Source organism: Panthera pardus, unplaced genomic scaffold, assembly GCF_024362965.1.
Source record: "Panthera pardus isolate Hobbes unplaced genomic scaffold, ASM2436296v1 HiC_scaffold_6, whole genome shotgun sequence".
Lineage (NCBI taxonomy): Eukaryota > Metazoa > Chordata > Mammalia > Carnivora > Felidae > Panthera > Panthera pardus.
The window spans coordinates 24181007-24199605 of NW_026526991.1; the positions used below are offsets into that span (position 1 = coordinate 24181007).

An 18599-nucleotide genomic window follows, 5' to 3' on the forward strand; every position below is an offset into this window, starting at 1 on the left:
TTGGTAACTTGAGATTTCCCTTTCCTGACTTCATGCTCAGCTGTAAGTTAAAACAATTTCAGTTCTGTTTTATCCAACCTTGTGTTACATGTTTGGATTGGGGAGGGAAAAAGCATCTTTCATGTCAGCTCAATCCGAAAGGGTGATGCATTCATTCTGCACTTTGATTTCCTGGTAATACTTTCTTATCACACCCAACACAGTGATCAAGGGCACAGCTTTTAGAACCGGATAGATCAGGATTTGCATCAGCAGTAGAAAATTATCCTGGTTACATAACCTCTCTGAGGACCTTTCTTCGTTTAATATATATGACACTGCCATGGGATTTTCGTCAAGGACAGATGAAATCACATAAAGCACTAGTGTATGGCATCAGGACACACTGGTCCCACTGTTATCTAGCATTCGCTGCATATGGCTTTCTGTTCTTGTGTCAGTCTTTGACCGGGCCCTGCTGAAGGTTTTAAAGGATCTTGTTACATTTCTTTTGGCTCCCTGAAGTGTCAGTCTTCCTCCGAGTCTTCAAGAGAGCATTTCATTGTGCTTGCCTGGCAATGTTTCCTTACGGGTGCCTTCTGTTGCTTCCTATTTTTCATTGTTGACTCTGTCTAGAATAAAGAATGTCTTCACACCTAGAGTCTGATAATAGAGGGTGGAGAATATGTGCTCTGCTCTTGGTCATGAGACGGTTCCTTCTCAGATTTAAGTGATCAAAGTATAGAGCTCTTAATGACATTTCTAGAAGCTTGCAGGTGTTGGACCAGGACAGCTCTGCTTCACTGAGGATGGTTCTCATCATGCTCCAATTGTCTCAACTGCTAATACTATGAACTGATACATAGCAGGTACACACACGCATGTGCACACACACACACACACACACACACACACACATCACTGCTATTAGAATAAATGATTTTTCTCCATTCTAATCTGTAAGTAGTGTAATACTTTGGGATTTGAGGATGTAATGTGTTTCCCTAGGTCCCCACCTATGGAGTATTGTGTCTCAGAGGAATACAAGAAATCAAGATACTAGCAGAGGAATGGCATCTCAGTTTTTAGTTGGTATTGACCCCATGTTTCTGGACCAGGCCCAAGGCAGTAAGGAAAGAACAAATCCTATTTTTTCAGGCTGAAAGCTTTTCTCTGTTTCAACAGGCAGAGCCTATATTAAAGGTCAGCTGTGATCCTAAGTCTTCGTTCACAGTTCTCTTTGTGTGTTCTGACAATAGGTTCACCGCCATTAGTTTTCGCAAGACAAACATTTATATTTTCTATAGACCAAGTGCATTTGGTTGTGAGAAGCTGCATCCAGGACCACTAGCCCTAAATTGTACTTTTAATTCAAACTGTCTTACAGAATTTAACAATTTTTATCCCAGCTGAAATTTTTCCTAAAGCCACAAGAAAATCAAGACAAAAAAAGATAAGTATATTTAAATACAACTAGGCCCAAAGTAGGCATCTAATAAATGTGTGTGTGTGGGGGTTTTTTTTGCATTGAAACTAAATATGATCTTATATTGCCAGTATCATCATCTCAGGGTCTCTATTCCTATAAGACAATGTAGAGAAAACCTCTATAAATTGGATCAGCTGAATCACTCTGGTATCTTCTTATTCTGCACACATCATACAGTAGCTCTCTGGTACACATGCTGACCTATTATGGTTCACATACACATGAATAGTCTATTCTGTCATCATGCTTCTCTGATTGCCAATTGCTCTGTTGAGAAAATGTGTTTTTTTATACCTGCCCCACAATATACTTGTTCCAGAAAAAAAAAAAAATGTTTCCAATTAACTAATATGCCCATCCTGTCTGTCGTCCAGCTTCAGCCTAATTTGCTTCCATTAATATGGACCTCTTAAGAGACATATCTATATAATTCCAAAGTGTATCTCTGTTCTGACTGTCAATGACTGGAACCTCATGGAAGGAAAGACTCACTTTCTTGGTTTTCTATGACTCCTCCTTCCTTTTGGACACAAATATCTGGTGCAGTGTTCCACACACAAAAACCATGACTATTGGTCACCACCTTGAGTACACATCAATGCTAGCAAAGGTGAGATTACTGAGGACGTTTTCTCCTGGATGCTAATTTATGCTAATGCAAGGAAAATCAAACAAGTTTTATTTGTTGCTGTTGCCCATTAGCAATTCATTATAATATAAACTTCCTTGCCGTCTGGGTATTTGTAGCAGTCAGGAGGGGATTCAGTACCTCCTTCCAACCCAAATACTGAAGTGAGGGAAATCATCAGCATGAATTAATTATCAGTCTGCTAGGAAAATACTGGAGGGCAAAACTATTACCCTTAAGGCAAGGCAAAATGCAAAATAGATGGGACTTCAAAATTTAGTCATTTCAAATTACTATTTTTGTAAAACAGTAAAAGGGTGCTAATGGTACAAAACAGAAACTGAAAATTGGAATATACTATGAAAATCACTGAGAAGGGCAAAGAAATCACACATTCTAGCAGTAAGCACAGCTAAGATGAAGACCACCTGCTCAACTGATCAACTCAGATCATTTGGATCCGGGATGCGGCTCCTCACTGCATGTGCCCATGGGTGACATCATTAACGGATCACTGCAACACCTTTTCCTGTATTTCCATACAGGGGTTCAGAATTCCTCTCAGGTAGCTGGCAGCCACAGACTGGACTTGTCACATAAGATAGTTTGGATTATCATTCGGCAAACATTCGTGCCCCTCTCCCTTCCTCGCCTGGCACAGTGGATTCCCCTTCCTCACTGATGTTGGACTTGGCCATATGATTTGCCATGGCCAGTGAGATGCGGTGTGAAGAGAGACCTTGAGTGTACTTCTGTGATAGAGCTTGGCCCCTTTGCTCCGCTGTACACCGTGAGAAGAGCATGCTCCAAACAGCCACTGCCTCCTCAGCCTGGGCTTCATAACAAATGTACATGGACCAGACCAAGTCAAAGGATGAATTCTCATTGCCACTAAGTCCTAGGGTTGTTTGATACACAGCATAATTTTGGTAATAACTGCTTAATACAGCATTTTAGATGAAACCGATGAAACAAAATCCCACCAGACATCAAAGCAATAAAATAGGAAAACCACAACATGGCATACAAAGTTTATCTAATGGTTTAACCTCAGGCAATACATTTTTGGGTTGGAAAGGAAGAAAGCCAAGGAAAGGGATGGTTTTAGACACCAATCCTTTGGCTAAAGTTGACTTAACACTTCAGCAGAGTAAGCTGCTGCCTACAGATGTGTTTTCAGCGGCTTTAGGAAGAACACTCCTACCCCCACCAGGTTAAAGTAGCACTCTTCACCCCATTTGGCTCAATGCTCACCTAGTGCCAAGGAAAATTAGTTATTGTTGTTACTGAAATGTCAGCCTGGAAGTAAGACTCCAGCACCTTATGCCTTTGAACCATCCAAGTGTTCAGCATACAAGAAGCACTCAATCTCAATAACTATTTTTCAAATGAATGAATGGACAAACACATAAATGAATCTTAAATATATTACTGCTGATCTGACTTAGAGGTTTATATGACAGTTTGCTAGCTAACAAAGGAGCCGTAAAATAGAAAAAACAAATAATAGTGAGATCAAGTTTAAATTCTAACCTCTCATTCATTAATTCATTCAACAATTACGAGGGGCGCCTGGGTGGTTCAGTCAGTTAAGCCTCCAATTTCAGCTCAGGTCATGATACCACAGTTCATGGGTTCTAGCCCCACATTGGGCTCTGTGCTGACAGCTCAGAGCCTGCAGCCTGCTTCAGATTCTGTGTCTCCCTCTCTCTCTGCCTCTCTCCCACTTGTGCCCTCTCTCTCTCTCTCTCTCAAAAAAAAACAAACAAAAAAATGAAAAAAAAAATAAACAATTACAAATGCCTGTCATGTGCAAGTAATGTGTGATTTTCTGCAGTTAGGGCAGCAAATCAAATAAAGTCCCTATCCTCAGGAAGCTGATGATAGCTTAATGAGAGAAAGAGTTCAAACATGTATACCCATGTGCACATGTGCACACCCATACATGCACACGTACACACACAAATATAAAATAACTAAGAAAAAGAACAGAGAACTACATGAGAGTATGAGGGTGAGCACACATTTTAGGGGATCAGGAAAGGATCCACAAGTAAATATTTCCAAAAGGCCTCATTTGACATGTGTGAACTGGAAAATAGACAGAAGGAAATACCATTTTTCACAGAGTCCTGCATCTGAAATGCAACAGCTGATTGAGTAACACAGACGTACATACAATGAAGTGACGCCCCTTTGTTTTGGCAGCTAGGCTGCAGAGCCCCTGTCTTTCTGAGGTTCCTCCTGCCATGATACTCTCTAAGCTAAAACCCAACAAATCACCATGATTAAACCTTTGCAACTTGATTATGCATTACATGTATCAGGTTTTTATAAAATGCCTAGACATTTCAAACATACCAAGCAAATAATCTGTATATGAAGACAAAAGATCCACAGTGGCAAATTCGGGGATATTTGGTAAGGCCCCTTGGCTGACTTTATCAGTTCTAGCATTCTTCTTTCCAATAAGTAGGTTAACTGCTAGCACAGCTTCACTGACCTAAAATTAATGCAGAATTAGAATTCATAAATGTAAGCTTTCCGATTCATAGATTATCCATTAGGCCCATAGTGTGAAAAAGTGAATTCATAAAATCATATTCAATATACATTGGAAGAAAAAATAAAGACAATCTGGAAAACAACATGTGATGCCCAACATGTAGTATATATCATTGTCAAACAAACCATTATTGTTGACAATTTAATTAATGCATGAGTCACTTTAAATAGGCTATCTCACCTAGCTCTGAAAGATATTTGCCAAAATGTCAAAATGTGCACATATGTATCTGCCAATACTTTCATTAAAGAAAAGCCAAAACAAACAAAGACAGGTCTGCCTAATAAAGATTAAAAACACAACATACTTAAGGAGCATTCCTAATCTTCCCAAAGAAAGATCATCGGCATAAATCCTAAAGAATGTGAATTTTCCTTTCTCTTGTCTAGATACATTATGCTGTCTTAACAACTAGTAGGTAGAGGATACAGACAGGCCAGTTAAAAGGAAGCTTAAATAAAAATCACACCAACCTGGGCAGCAGCTCTTATCACAGTCCAGGCCAGTGAACTGTACATTTCAAATCGATTTACTGTTGGTTCTTTAATAGAACTATGCCTTCTGGTAGGAGTCTAAAAAATATAGCACATATGTTATAATAAAGATAGATAAAGATACCATGAAGTTGCATGATAAATTTTCTCATCCTCTGAAAATGATATTTCAGTGGAACACTATATAGCCATTAAGAATAATAATGTAGGGGCGCCTGGGTGGCTTGGTCGGTTAAGCGTCCGACTTCGGCTCAGGTCATGATCTCACTGTCCGTGAGTTCGAGCCCCGCGTCGGGCTCTGGGCTGACAGCTCAGGGCCTGGAGCCTGTTTCAGATTCTGTGTCTCCCTCTCTCTCTGCCCCTCCCCTGTTCATGCTCTGTCTCTCTCTGTCTCAAAAATAAATAAAAACGTTAAAAAAAAAAAAGAATAATAATGTAAAAATAAAGAATAATAATGTATGTATTAGATGTATTGACATGAAAAGATGTTCAAATATATTAGAGACAGAAAAGTAGAGGTTACAAAATAGTATGCAAAGTACGATCCTATTTTTAAAAAGATATGTATACACATATATTCCCTGTATACACAAGCAAAGAAAATTATTAACAGTGGTTATTATGGCTCTTAAGGGTGCTTATTTTTCTCATCTTTTCTAATTTTTTATACTGAGCTTGGATTTGAATAACAATAAAATAAACACAAATGGCATTTTAAGGAAAGTATTTACTTAAAATGGTATTTGCCATTTTAATAGATGATTTATAAGTTGAATACATTGTGTGAGAATGTCAGAAATAAGAATATTACTTAAAGGTTTCTGATAGGTATTCGCTATCACTTTTCTAACTAGGGAACTATTAAAGGATGATGTAATCATAAAGTTCCATAGAATAGCAAAAATAGCAATGAATGAAGATATTTTTTTACCGTGTGTGTGTGTTCAATTTTTTAAATAAGAAAGTCAATGCTACAAAAATTAACAGAAAGAAGCTCCAATGGCAATGTAATATCTGCCTGTTTTACATTTTTAAAGATAGCTAAAATAAGTATTAATAGTTAATTCTTAATATTTAACTAATATGGATAAAACTGTTCAATTAGACTGCTTGGTTCTAATTTTTTGATGCTCATATTTTGGCCAATTCCTTGATCTTCAACAAGACTGCAGAATAAAACAAACAATAACAAAGATATCTTTGTTTTACTTCTGGCTACAGGACTCCCAAGGAAAAAGAAAGTCAGTGAATAGTGTTGATGCCAGAGCAGGAAACACAACGTGTAAATGTGGCCTAGCCTAGATCAAGTGCTAAGATTGGCTGGAGGTAGATGATACCTGGAGAAGCCACCTATGGATAATCTAAGCAATACAGCCCTCTCCCAAAATATGAGAACCCTAGTCATTAGCTGTAATGAAGCCACTTAGGCTTTGGGGTAGCCCTTGTGGCTTACTGGCTCTGTAAGTTTGGGCAATTTACCTATTTAAATTCTGGAAAGAATACTAATAGGCATTAAATGAAGAATACATAATAACATTAAATAACTATAATGTAAGAACAATGCTGAGCATGGAGCCTACTTAAGATTCTTCCTTTCTCCCTCCCTCCCTCACTCTCTCTCTCTCTCTCTCCCTCTGCTCCTCTCCCCTGCTCAGTCTCTTTCTCTAAAACAAAATAATAATAATCATAATAATAATAACTTAATTAAAAATTAAAAGTTACTGGCCTCATATATCTCCAAAGCACCCACATCCTGCCCACAGGATCTCCCTCAGTCTAGATCCCTGGAATTCAAATGTGGCCCACAGACCAGCAGAAATGCCAAATCTCAGACCCCATCCTTGACTTACTGAATCAGACTCTGCATTTTCACAGGATCCCCAGAGATGCTTCTGCCCCTTGGTTTGGAAGCACCGCTCTAGAAGTGCATGCCCCTGCAACTATTTGCATGGTCCCCTTCTCATCCAGTAAATCCCACCTCTTGCCACTGCATCATTCACAATCCCACCAACCCAAGTTCTTTCCTAATCTCCAATTTTACTACCTAAACCAACCCCCCTTCCTTCTCTTCTTTCTCTCCCTTTCTTCCCCACCCCCCCCCCCCACCCAACCTTCCTTCCTCTTACTTTTTTCCTTTACTGGTTTATTGTCTCTCTCTCTCTACTGAAAACTAGTTCCATGAGAACAAGGACTAAGTTTGTCTTAATCACTGCTTAATAACCTTCCAGAATACTGTCTGGGTCAGAGTGAATGTTCAATAGGTATGTGATGAATAAATGAGTGACTCTATCAAAAAGTGATCTGTTAGCAGGCCGTATCAGTAATGAACATCTTACTTGCCCATCCGTTTAACCAATATACCATTTCCTACAATTTCCTGATTAATACTAATACCTTAGAGTATTTACATACACCTACATTTCATGTATTACATTTTAACAGGCAAAACTGTCCACAGGAACTCTTATTTCCAGAGCCTTATATACAACAGGCACATGAAAAGATGCTCAACATCACTCCTCATCAGGGAAATACAAATCAAAACCACACTGAGATACCACCTCACGCCAGTCAGAGTGGCTAAAATGAACAAATCAGGAGACTATAGATGCTGGCGAGGATGTGGAGAAACGGAAACCCTCTTGTACTGTTGGTGGGAATGCAAACTGGTGCAGCCACTCTGGAAAACAGTGTGGAAGTTCCTCAAAAGAGTTAAAAATAGATCTACCCTATGACCCAGCAATAGCACTGCTAGGAATTTTCCCAAGGGATACAGGAGTGCTGATGCATAGGGGCACTTGTACCCCAATGTTTATAGCAGCACTCTCAACAACAGCCAAATTATGGAAAGAGCCTAAATGTCCATCAACTGATGAATGGATAAAGAAATTGTGATTTATACACACAATGGAATACTACTTGGCAATGAGAAAGAATGAAATATGGCCTTCTGTAGCAACGTGGATAGAACTGGAGAGTGTCATGCTAAGTGAAATAAGCCATACAGAGAAAGACAGATACTATATGTTTTCACTCTTATGTGGATCCTGAGAAACTTAACAGAAGACCATGGGGGAGGGGAGGAAAAAAAAAGTTAGAGAGTGAGAGAGCCAAACCATAAGAGACTCTTAAAAACAGAATAAACTGAGGGTTGATGGGAGTGGGAGGGAGAGGAGGTGGGTGATGGGCACTGAGGAGGGAACTTGTTGGGAGGAGCACTGGGTGTTGTATGGAAACCAATTTGACAATAAATTTCATATTAAAAACAAAACAAAACAAAAAAATATTCAAAGAAGTATCTAAACATGAGTGTGACTATAAAGTAATAAATGAATTTCTCCAAATCATACATAAAAATCAGTCTCATTATTTCAATAGCACAGAGTTAACAAAGGCAATTAATTTAAGATTTCTAATAAAATAGTTTATTACCTTAAGTGTTAATGGTGGTGTTGAAAGATTGTTTTTTGGCTTCCTCATATGTAAAAAAAATAAGGCCATTTCTAAGTAGGAGTCTCTTATCAACCTAAAATGATAGAACACTGTACTTATTAAATAGTTTCACCACTCATAATCATTTTGCATCATTTTCCACAATTTCTGAGCTGATGAAAGGTAAAAATAGACAAAACCAGTATCTGTCCCAAATACACACCTTCTTTTCACAGCACCATTGGCAGAGACAGCAGCACCTTCCTCCCTACTGAAATTGGAAGCTCTTGAAGAGAGTTGAGAATTCTACCTTGTCCTGTGCTGGCAACACTCCATGGCATGACTGCTCTGAAGCCCAGCATCCATACCATTCTAGAATATTCCAGCACACAAGTCACTAAAGAAGTGAAAATCAGGACTGAAGGAACCTACCTTGAAAATCAGACCTCTTTTTCTACCCTCCTATACTAATGAAAATGGAAAGAGACATGGAGTAATGCAGAAAGCAGTTGTATGATATGGGTGAGGTCTGTGTATTCACTATCAAACCTGTCAGTTGGGGCTATTTAAATCAGTACAGTTGTAATAATGGCAGCTTATTCTCAATCTTAAGATGATTTTTATATAGAATTAAGTTGGCCATCCCTGGCCCTGTTGACCAGAGTGAATATCCACATAAATCCCTTCTAGATACAATTTCATATCCATGGAAGCTGCTGGAATCCTGGGACAGATAGGAGATCGATGTGAGTAAAGACTAGAAGCAATACACAGTCCAGTATGCCACCATGATAACTGCCATCACCAACCATTGCTGTAAATGAGGCTTTGGGTCAGAGCAAAGGGCAACAACCTTGGAAAGGAAGTCAGTAAATCTGGTGGACAATGGACCCCAGGGAACTAGTCCTGCCACAGGAAGATGGTCTCCCAGTCATCCCAGCCTTGAACGTTCAATGTACTACCAGAGCATGGGACTTGAGCCAAAATATGTTATAATAATGGGAAGATTTTTTTTACCCCGAGTTTTGATCATTTCTCAAGCTTAGTTGTATAGCTTCAAATAAACTCTCAAGTTGTGAACTTGGAGATTTCTCTTCCATCAATATTTGACGTTCTATTTTGCCTGAAAGAATAAAAAAAAATATGTACACAAATGGTTTTTCCTTTTTCTATCATTTAGAACTTTAGAATAAATATTTCATGCTGGGACTTCAGAAAACTGGATGTGCTGTCCTTACTGCCCATCTGTCTGTTGTTTTTGCTGTAAGGTCAGCCAATAGTGCAAGATCTTTTACTTCTTTTCCCAGGAGTCTCCGGGTTCATCCTGCCTTTAGTTAGCAACACTGAGTCAAAGCCTCCTTTGGCTTTCCAGACACAAATGTTCTTACCATCTTATTTTTATATTTCCTTACTTTGTACCTCCCTTTCCTCCTGTGGGGCCCATTCCCTTTGTCTACATCCATGTCCTCTTCCTCTTGTATTACAGATACAGTATTGCGGATCTCTGTCTAGTATTGCAGATCTCATAGAAAACATCTCTGCTAAATCCTAAAAAGTCAGCAAACACTTGAAAACCATCACAAATGATGCAAATACTTCGGTGTTCACACCGCTCTCGACCCCATGGTTAGCCACAACGTTCAGTGGAATGGCACTTTTGTAGCCAAAGGGCAAGGAAGGAAAATCATATAATCGCTATAAAAAGAATTCAGTTTTCATTTAGTGTGTGGACAGGGCACAGAGCCTCCCAGGGTTAGGTTCACGCCTGGGCACTATCATTTAGTAGCTGCTGACTTAGAGAAGGTTTCTTAACCAGGCTGTACCTCATTTTCCTCATCTGTCAAGTAGGATTAGCCATGCATACCCTGTAGAACTGTTGTAAGAATCGGCAATATGAGAGGTTACACACTGACTACTATAGGGCCTTGCATCTAGTCGACGATCAACAAATGATAGCAACCATCATCGTCACTCTTGTCATGCCCAAAGTAGCCACAGTAATTATGCAAATATATCGTACATAACTTATAATTACAGGTGTGCTACAGCTATTTAAGTGGGTATGTATCTTTTATAGAAATTAACTAAAATGCTTAGCTAAGGAATGAAATCACGCATAAAAAATGCCTTCCAAGCATTCTTTAAGAAACATTATTTATAGCTAAATGGCTGATGCTGACATTTTTGAGTCAAACATAAAACTTTGTTTAAGGAGGGTCAATTGTAATTATAAAAGAGACTAAGTAGTCGTACTCTTTTTCCCCTTTCTTGATATAAGTTTGCCAAAGGTACCACTTATGTGTCATCACTAAGCCCTTTATAAAACATGTATTTTTTTTACAGTCAGTGACCAGATTTTCAAGAAGCATATTGTTAATAGGGAAAAAAAACATCCCATAAACTTTATCACAGTTCTGACCCCAAGTACATCTTACCTTTCTGAAAAAGAATTTCTGCCTCTATCTCATGTTCTTCTGCTGCTGCTACCTTACAGAGCTTCCGTGCCATTTCAAAAAGATGAAGGGCAGGTAACCACTTCGAGGGATCCTTCTTTTTACTGGTATAGTAGACTTGTTTGGCCACTGTATGTCCTAAAGGGAACAAGTCGGATGGCGAAGGAAGAATGAAACACACGGCGTTTGTAACAAGGCTCCACGTTACCAGATTTCTCTCACAATAAGTTTGCTTAAGAACTCTAGTAGTCTTTACTTTCTAGCATCTAAGAAATATTTTTTAAACTCAATATTCAAATATTTCAATGAACTTGAACAGTAGCACTTAGAAACTTTATCTTCGATAAATTTCAACATTTTCTTATTTTTAAAATGAAGGATATAATCTCTCGGGTCTCTTTCAGCTCCAACATTTCATGATGCTCTACAGAACAACTGTGTTCCTAACATGAAGTTGTTAGTAGGAAAACGTCTGTAAGTCTTATGAAGCTTTATATTTTTCCCAGTAAAAGTTTGCATATATTAATAGGCAGTAATTTTGTTTCTATTCAGCTCTATTAGTGCTGGCTTGCTATGCATATTTTATCACTGCAACTAGATGCCAAAGCCATTTGGATAAGGGCCACGTGCTGTACTTCTTGTGTGGTCCCGTCATCATTTAAGATAATGAAGGACTGTTGTATTGTTGAAGAGGCATTAGACGTAATCTGTGTGCCCTCACAGACAGACAGACAGACACGTAGCAAATATTTTCTGAATGCTGGATAAAATGAGAGGCACTGGGCAAAAGTGAGAAAAGAGAAAAAGAAGAGCTCAGGCTTATTAAGTGATTCCTACAATCCAGGTACCATCCCAAGGACTTAAGCATTATCTCGTGTAATCCTCCCAACTCTGAATGGATGTCATTAGTACACTTTACAGAGGACAAAGCAGCGGCACAGTGATTCTTTTATTTTATTTTATTTTATTTTATTTGCCCAAAGTCATGTGACTTGTAAGAAGCAGGGCTGTGATTAGAACCCAGGCAGTCTGACTCCAGGGCCCACACTCTAAATTATGACAAGAGTAAGACCAGACCAGAGTAAGACCAGAAATCTTTCTCCAGAGTCCATGCTCTTCAATCCCAACAATTACCAATCGTGAGTAGATCCCAGGTAAGGGTATGCTAGTAGCATTTTGTCCAAGGCAACCTCATTTTTCAACACATCTGCCATTTTTATATGTCTCATTTATTGTTTCAAATTATATTAGAGCTGTTTATTCATATACGACAACATTATCAATTATCTTCAAGTAATTTGGGCACTGACATATATGTACTATATATAAAATCTATGTTATATATAATAAAGTATTAATATATAATAAAAGCTCTTGCATTGTCTTCTGGATTTCTATTGAAACAATAAAGGGATTTGTTACAGAAATTACTGACAGTTTTCTCTCTCTCTCCCCCTAAGAGGATGACAGGCTGTCTGAGGGCAGAGATGATCACTGGCTCCCTCTTGTATCCCCACTCCCCAGCATCATTCTTGCATCTTTCTTCACTGCTATTACGTAAGCAATCAATAATCTATTTTTTAATCTCATAAAGAAGCTCGAGGTTCACTCATTAGTGGGAAAAATAATCTCAAATAACCATGATGCTTATTTTCGGTTTTATGAAAGTCTCAGAATGCCTTTTTCCATCAGAGGCTTTCACAAAGGAAAAACAATTGTTTAAATGGCTCTATTCTTGCGATGAATCTATACTCTCCCTATAAAGGAAAACTGTCGAGAAAGCATCAAATCAGATGATTTTATGCTTCATAATATTGAAGTGCTCCTTTTTCCAATAAACATCAACTCTGTGAAAAAGAAGTTGTGAAACTGATGTTGTTTTGACAGAAAAGCTGCTTTTGGTTTTGTTTTTTAGGTCTGTATTTAATATAATATAACAGAAAGCAAGCTGTTCTGCCTCAAGTGAGTCTAAAAAACAGTGGCACTATTGTCACAGAGTGGTGACACATCTTCAGGATTAGGAAGTCAGGAAAGCAGAGAATACATTTGATTTCACACAATCTGCACAATTTAACACAATCTGTACTTTAAGCTCTCGTAGAAATTGAATATACTGATAATATAACAAACTGTGAACTAAAAATATACAAAAATAGCTCTTATGGGGTCAGATTGCTGGAAGGAAGTCTAGAGGTCAGCTAGGCCAGCCTAATCTCATAAATAAGGAGACTCAACAATATAGAGGTGATACAATTTATCCAAAGTAATAAAATTCATCTCTGATGATGATGAGGAGGAATCACATAAAATAATAATGAGTAATAATCATGAGGGGTAGAAGGGAGAAGATCCTGGACAGTTGATGGTTTGACCACACACAGCTCTCTTGCCCTCCCTTCACACTGTAGTCCAACCATCCGCCTCTCCTTAGCTGAGCAGCTACTGGTACAGGAGGCAAATGGGTACCAGGAAGTGAGGGGTATGTTTTAAAATGTAGGTTTCTTTACTGTTCAGGTGTGTTTCATTGCTGTACAGGCCAGGAGACAACTGCCACTGAAAACATAGTTTACGACAGTTCCCAAGAAGCTGGGGCACACCACATCACACCGGGCCAGACAGAAAAGCCCAAAAGTTGGTCAGGAAGTAGAGGGAGTGAGGGGAAAATGTGGACAAGAATCTTTATTTTAGATGTGGTAGGAAGGGACGGGTAGGTTGGGGTAAACAGGCAAAGCAGGTTTCGGATTAGCTAGTCTAAAATAATTTCAGCGGGCTGAGCTAGTAGTCTGATGATACCTCTCCCAGGGGTGATTAGGGCAGGAAAACAATGGTTCAGAGTGTCAGAGCCCAGCAAAGGACTACAAGGGAGCCTGATAAAGGTTCAGAGAATGGGCTCTGGAATAGTCTCCATTTAAAGGGCATGCTCACAGGATAGTGGTTTGGTAATCTCTAGGCATTGGCTAGCCCCAGGAAGTCCTTCCCTAGTCAGCAGGACCCCAGATATCAAAGTATCAGAAATACAGAAAAGAAAAAGGCATGATTAATATAGGTTAGAACACAGAGAGCTGTTATAAGATTTCCTGCCCTCTGAGCTGGACAAAAGCCTGGGAGCTCGAGGCAGTCAGCCTTGGGTCAAAGGCCAGAGACGGTGTCCTAGAGAAAGCTTGACACAATCTGTAAGCTCCAGAGAAGGACAGCACTGGTCAGCTCCACTTTGGCTCCAGAGGGCTGTACGCCTCTTGCTTCCTGGTCTACCAGCTCCCATCAGGTCCAGTCAGAGCTGGCTCCAGTCTAACCTGCAATCGATTCTTCAGCTCACTTCCTCCCATGAGGCTGCCCCTAGCCCACTCTGATCAGGCTATCCTGGTCTCCTGCACTTCCAGAACAGGTCAAGCTTGTCCTGACCTCAGAACCTACAACACGGCTCTCTCTGTCTCCATCATGCATAACTAGTCACTTGCAATTTAAGGTTTAGGGTTAAATACCACTTCCACACAGAGCTCTTCACCAATGACTCTACTTAAACAGGCACCCCTCCCTGCATTGTTCTTTATCAGCAGAACTCATCCACATCTTTCATAAAACGGATCACAATTTATAATTACATACCTATATGTAATGCATTATCGTACATAAGCTTTCTGTACCCTTACTCATTTTCTGCCTGGTACTTGTCAAATATATATTTTATTTTATTTTATACAATATTTATCTCTATCAAATTTTATAAGGGGGATATTTTATAAACATTAAAAGATTTTATACAATATTTATAATGTGCACTTCTCCATATGGTTTGTTTACTTGCTTATTTCTACCTCCCACATGAAGATCAGTGACTGTACCTGTTTAACCTCCAGTAATTTCCCAGGACCTCACCCGCAATCTGGCACACAGTAAATAATCAAAAACTATTCATTAAAATAAATGGAGCCCGAGTATTCATAAATATTGCCCCATTTGAACGTACTCCTAGGATAGCCTGCCTGAAAATGACAATTTCTCATCAGTGACTTGAGTATAATATATGTTAAAGCATTCTTACCAATCCTCATTTTTGTTTTGGCCAACAACATGACATGGGGAAGATAGATATTTTTCAAAGGATGCGATGGACTTGCAGAGTCAGTGTTTGATAAAGGAAATTCAATCGTTTCTCCGAAAGTTAGCATCTGTGAAAGGAACACTGTATTAGTGACTAGCTAATGTGGTTTTGAATAAGACGATGGAAAAGTCAGTGTCTAAGTCTTGAGGACACAAAAGTGCACCCACCTGTTCAATAAGAATGTTGTGAGCCTGAGTCAACAAACATAATTTTTCTGTTTTTGAAGAAGGAGTTTCCTTGAATTTCTCAGCTTTTGTTAAGTCATCCAGCAAAAGCATGCTTCTCACCAGGGTTAAATGAGATCGAGGGGAAATAAATTCACTTTCTTCAAGCAAATGTATTACAGCCTATTAAAATAAAATTATTGCTTTTGATAGTCCTGTTTCCAATCCACTGAAACAAGAGCTGGCCAAACTGTTACGCATTCAGCATCTAATGGGATTTAAAATTCTCTCCTTTTGTTCTAATCAGAATCAGTAGGTGAATATCAATGTGAATGAGGTCTCCTTCCTACCTGAAGGTTTGTTATGATGTCTGCCTTTAAATGCTTTTCTTGTAGGCCAATGATTACAGCTTGCATCAAGAATTCAGCTTGTAGCTCCCTGTCGCCTGCACTTTTTGCTTCCATGCACCCTTCGTTGATGAGGCTGACGTAATCTGTCATATTGTTTTCTAAAGTGAATAAATGCAGTTATTTAAAATGCACTGAGAAAGTAAGACCCCCAATATTCATCACAGGAATATTGCATAATAGAGAAGAATAGGAAGATATAAAGACAGAAAACAGACTCTACATGAAACATTAAAAAAAATGTGCTGCAATTTGGGGGAAAGTACTTTAGGGTATTCCAATGCTACAAAAGTAATAATGCTACATGAAAAATATTTAATGTGAGAGATGGATAGAGATGGCTGGATAGATAGATTTACAAACAGATAATTATTAATCACTGTAAAAACTGACATGTATATGCACCAGGCTATGATCTAAAACTTTATAAATTTAACCCATTTAAGACTGACAATAACCCTATGAAGTAGGTAAAATAATTTCCATTTTTACCAGAGGAAGAAACTGAGGCATAGGGGGATTAAGAGAGTTGACCAAGGAGGAAGTGGTGGACCGAGTATTTGAACCTAAGTCAGGTACCCAGCGACGGAATCTGTGCTCGAGCCCCCTACACTATGCTGCCTCCCTGAATGACAAGAAGACTTGCATGTTGGTATTTTGAAATCTCCTTGCCTGTTTTGCATACATCAGAAACACAGAGGCCATTTTCAGTGTTACGGAAATGACTATTTTTATAACATGAATTCTCTTATTCTGGAAACAGATCAAGCTATAAAGTTGGAAAATGTGAATGTTATAATCGAATGTATCCCAATAAAACCTCCATTACCTAAGTAAAATTAATGTTTAGGAAAACTTTTATTAAAACAGGATATTTGTACCTGTCACAATTCCAACGCCATGAATCTGTGCAACAAAGGCGGTCACCAATGCTAGGCGGCATCTCAACCACAGATGGATGTTGAAATGTTCTCGAGAATTTAGGGAAGTAGGATCTAGAAACTCACCATCATCTTTATTTTCAGTGGCCTAAACAATATTAAAATGATTGTTATCTTGCCATCTAGTAATTTCAAAGTTTTTGCCTAAATGCTAAATGAAAATTGAGAAGCATGTGATATCATTTAATACTAACTTTTTAATTTTGGAAAATTTGTCTTGTATATTCTATAAAATGGAAAAAATGCACACACACACACACACACACACACACACAAACAAATAAAATGATTCATAATCCCACCATGCTCTATTAACATTTGGAATACTGCTTTTCAGCTTTTCTCTTTCTTTCTATACCCATTATAGAAAATAGTTTTGCACTCTGAATTTTTCATTGCAAATGATATTATCAGCAGTATCTAGGTCTTCAAAAATTTTGTGAACATCATTTTAATGGCTGAGGAATAATAAATAATATATTGAGTACTTATTATATTCCAGGTACTGTGTCAAATGCCTTACACACATTATCTTATTTAATCCTCCCAAAAAGCCAAAGAGGGGTTATTATTTTTTCTGTCTTACAGATGGGAGAACTGACACCTAGAAAGGTTAACTATTTGCTTAAACTCCATTACATTTTGGCAGAGGTGGGATTCAAACTTGCATCCTGAATTTAGAGCTCCCTGTCTTAATCCATTGTGCCACACTATTATATGCCGCTCACATTCCAAATGTGTATCATAATTGATTTACCATCTTCGTTACTGCACTTTACAAGGGGGTGGCCAATACTCTGGTTTCTCTTCAGATCGTATAAATCTTTCGCCTTTTACAAGGAGGTGGCTAATGTCCAGAGCTACTGAGAGGGAAGGACAAGGGGAGCTTTTTCTAATAGGAGGAATCCATTTTAGACACTTGGGAACTTCAAAACCGTCTAGAACAATGTCCATTTGTTCTAGGAATTTCCTGCTATGCATCTCTGACAGCTCCAATCAATCAGCAACACCTAATATCAAGGAGTGGCCAGCAAGACTGAGGAGGGGCTGGAATGTGGATAGCCAGGTGGGAGGCACAGAAGAGGAGGGGGAGCCTGTCCTGGGAACAGAGTAAGAAGTGAACAGAGCCTTCAAGGCAGGATGGTGACTGGAAGGGGCACACCAAGAACTTGAGGAGTCTAGTATTTAGTTTAGCGATCCAGGAAAAAATGCCTATCCCCATACCTTCATCTCTCAGTGCCTACATTTCCTGTTACTATTAGACAGCCAAGTCACCTTCATCTAAAACAGGATTTCTAGACCTCAGCACTGCTGGTGGCTGTGGGGGACTGTCCTGTGCATTATGTGTCTAGTGGCGTCCCTGACCTCTATGCACTAGATGCTGGTAGCACCCTCTCTCCTTCTAACAGACAAAATGTCTCCGGATACTGCCAAATCACCCCTGGGAGGCAAAATAGCCCCCAAATGACAACCATTCCTCTCAGTCAATTTTTGAATTAGATTGCTTTTTAGCATTTTTATTGCTTTTAATATAGTAAGAAATGAGTTTCTATTTAGGATAATTAGTTTTGCTTATTTGTAATGACACTAGATATTAGCAATTTTATTAGTAAAGCTTAAAATAATGAGCAAGGATTCTGTGTGATGAATCTTTATGTTTTAATCCTAAACAATCCTCTATCATTAAATTACTCGGTCTTATCAAAATCCAATAAAATTTCAAAGAATTTGTGACACCAGTTGTCAAAGAGATTTCAGAGCTTAAAATGTGGAAGAATCTAACTATGAGAAATCCAGGGTAGGAAATAACACAGGTATCTACTGATGATGCCAAAGTAAAAAATTCAAAAGTGAAATCAGGAGCAAAATAAAGTGAAACAACTTTATTTGCTAAAGAAATCAGATCTCGAATACTGGAAAAATGTATCTGGTGGGACCTCAGTG

General features: G+C 38.7%; 1 protein-coding gene across 2 annotated transcripts in view; it reads right to left on the reverse strand.

Moving 5' to 3' along the window:
* Positions 1 to 18599, reverse strand: part of CFAP54 (cilia and flagella associated protein 54) — a 290383-nt gene that overhangs the window by 67560 nt on the left and 204224 nt on the right. For both annotated transcript variants that reach the window (XM_019446503.2, XM_053894838.1), the window contains exons 53-61: positions 16596 to 16743; positions 15658 to 15815; positions 15311 to 15490; positions 15084 to 15210; positions 11024 to 11179; positions 9606 to 9711; positions 8589 to 8682; positions 5136 to 5234; positions 4458 to 4599 (exon numbers count right to left, since the gene is read on the reverse strand). In XM_019446503.2, the coding sequence (XP_019302048.2) occupies positions 4458 to 4599; positions 5136 to 5234; positions 8589 to 8682; positions 9606 to 9711; positions 11024 to 11179; positions 15084 to 15210; positions 15311 to 15490; positions 15658 to 15815; positions 16596 to 16743 (1210 nt within the window). The remainder of the gene's footprint in view (positions 1 to 4457; positions 4600 to 5135; positions 5235 to 8588; positions 8683 to 9605; positions 9712 to 11023; positions 11180 to 15083; positions 15211 to 15310; positions 15491 to 15657; positions 15816 to 16595; positions 16744 to 18599) is intronic.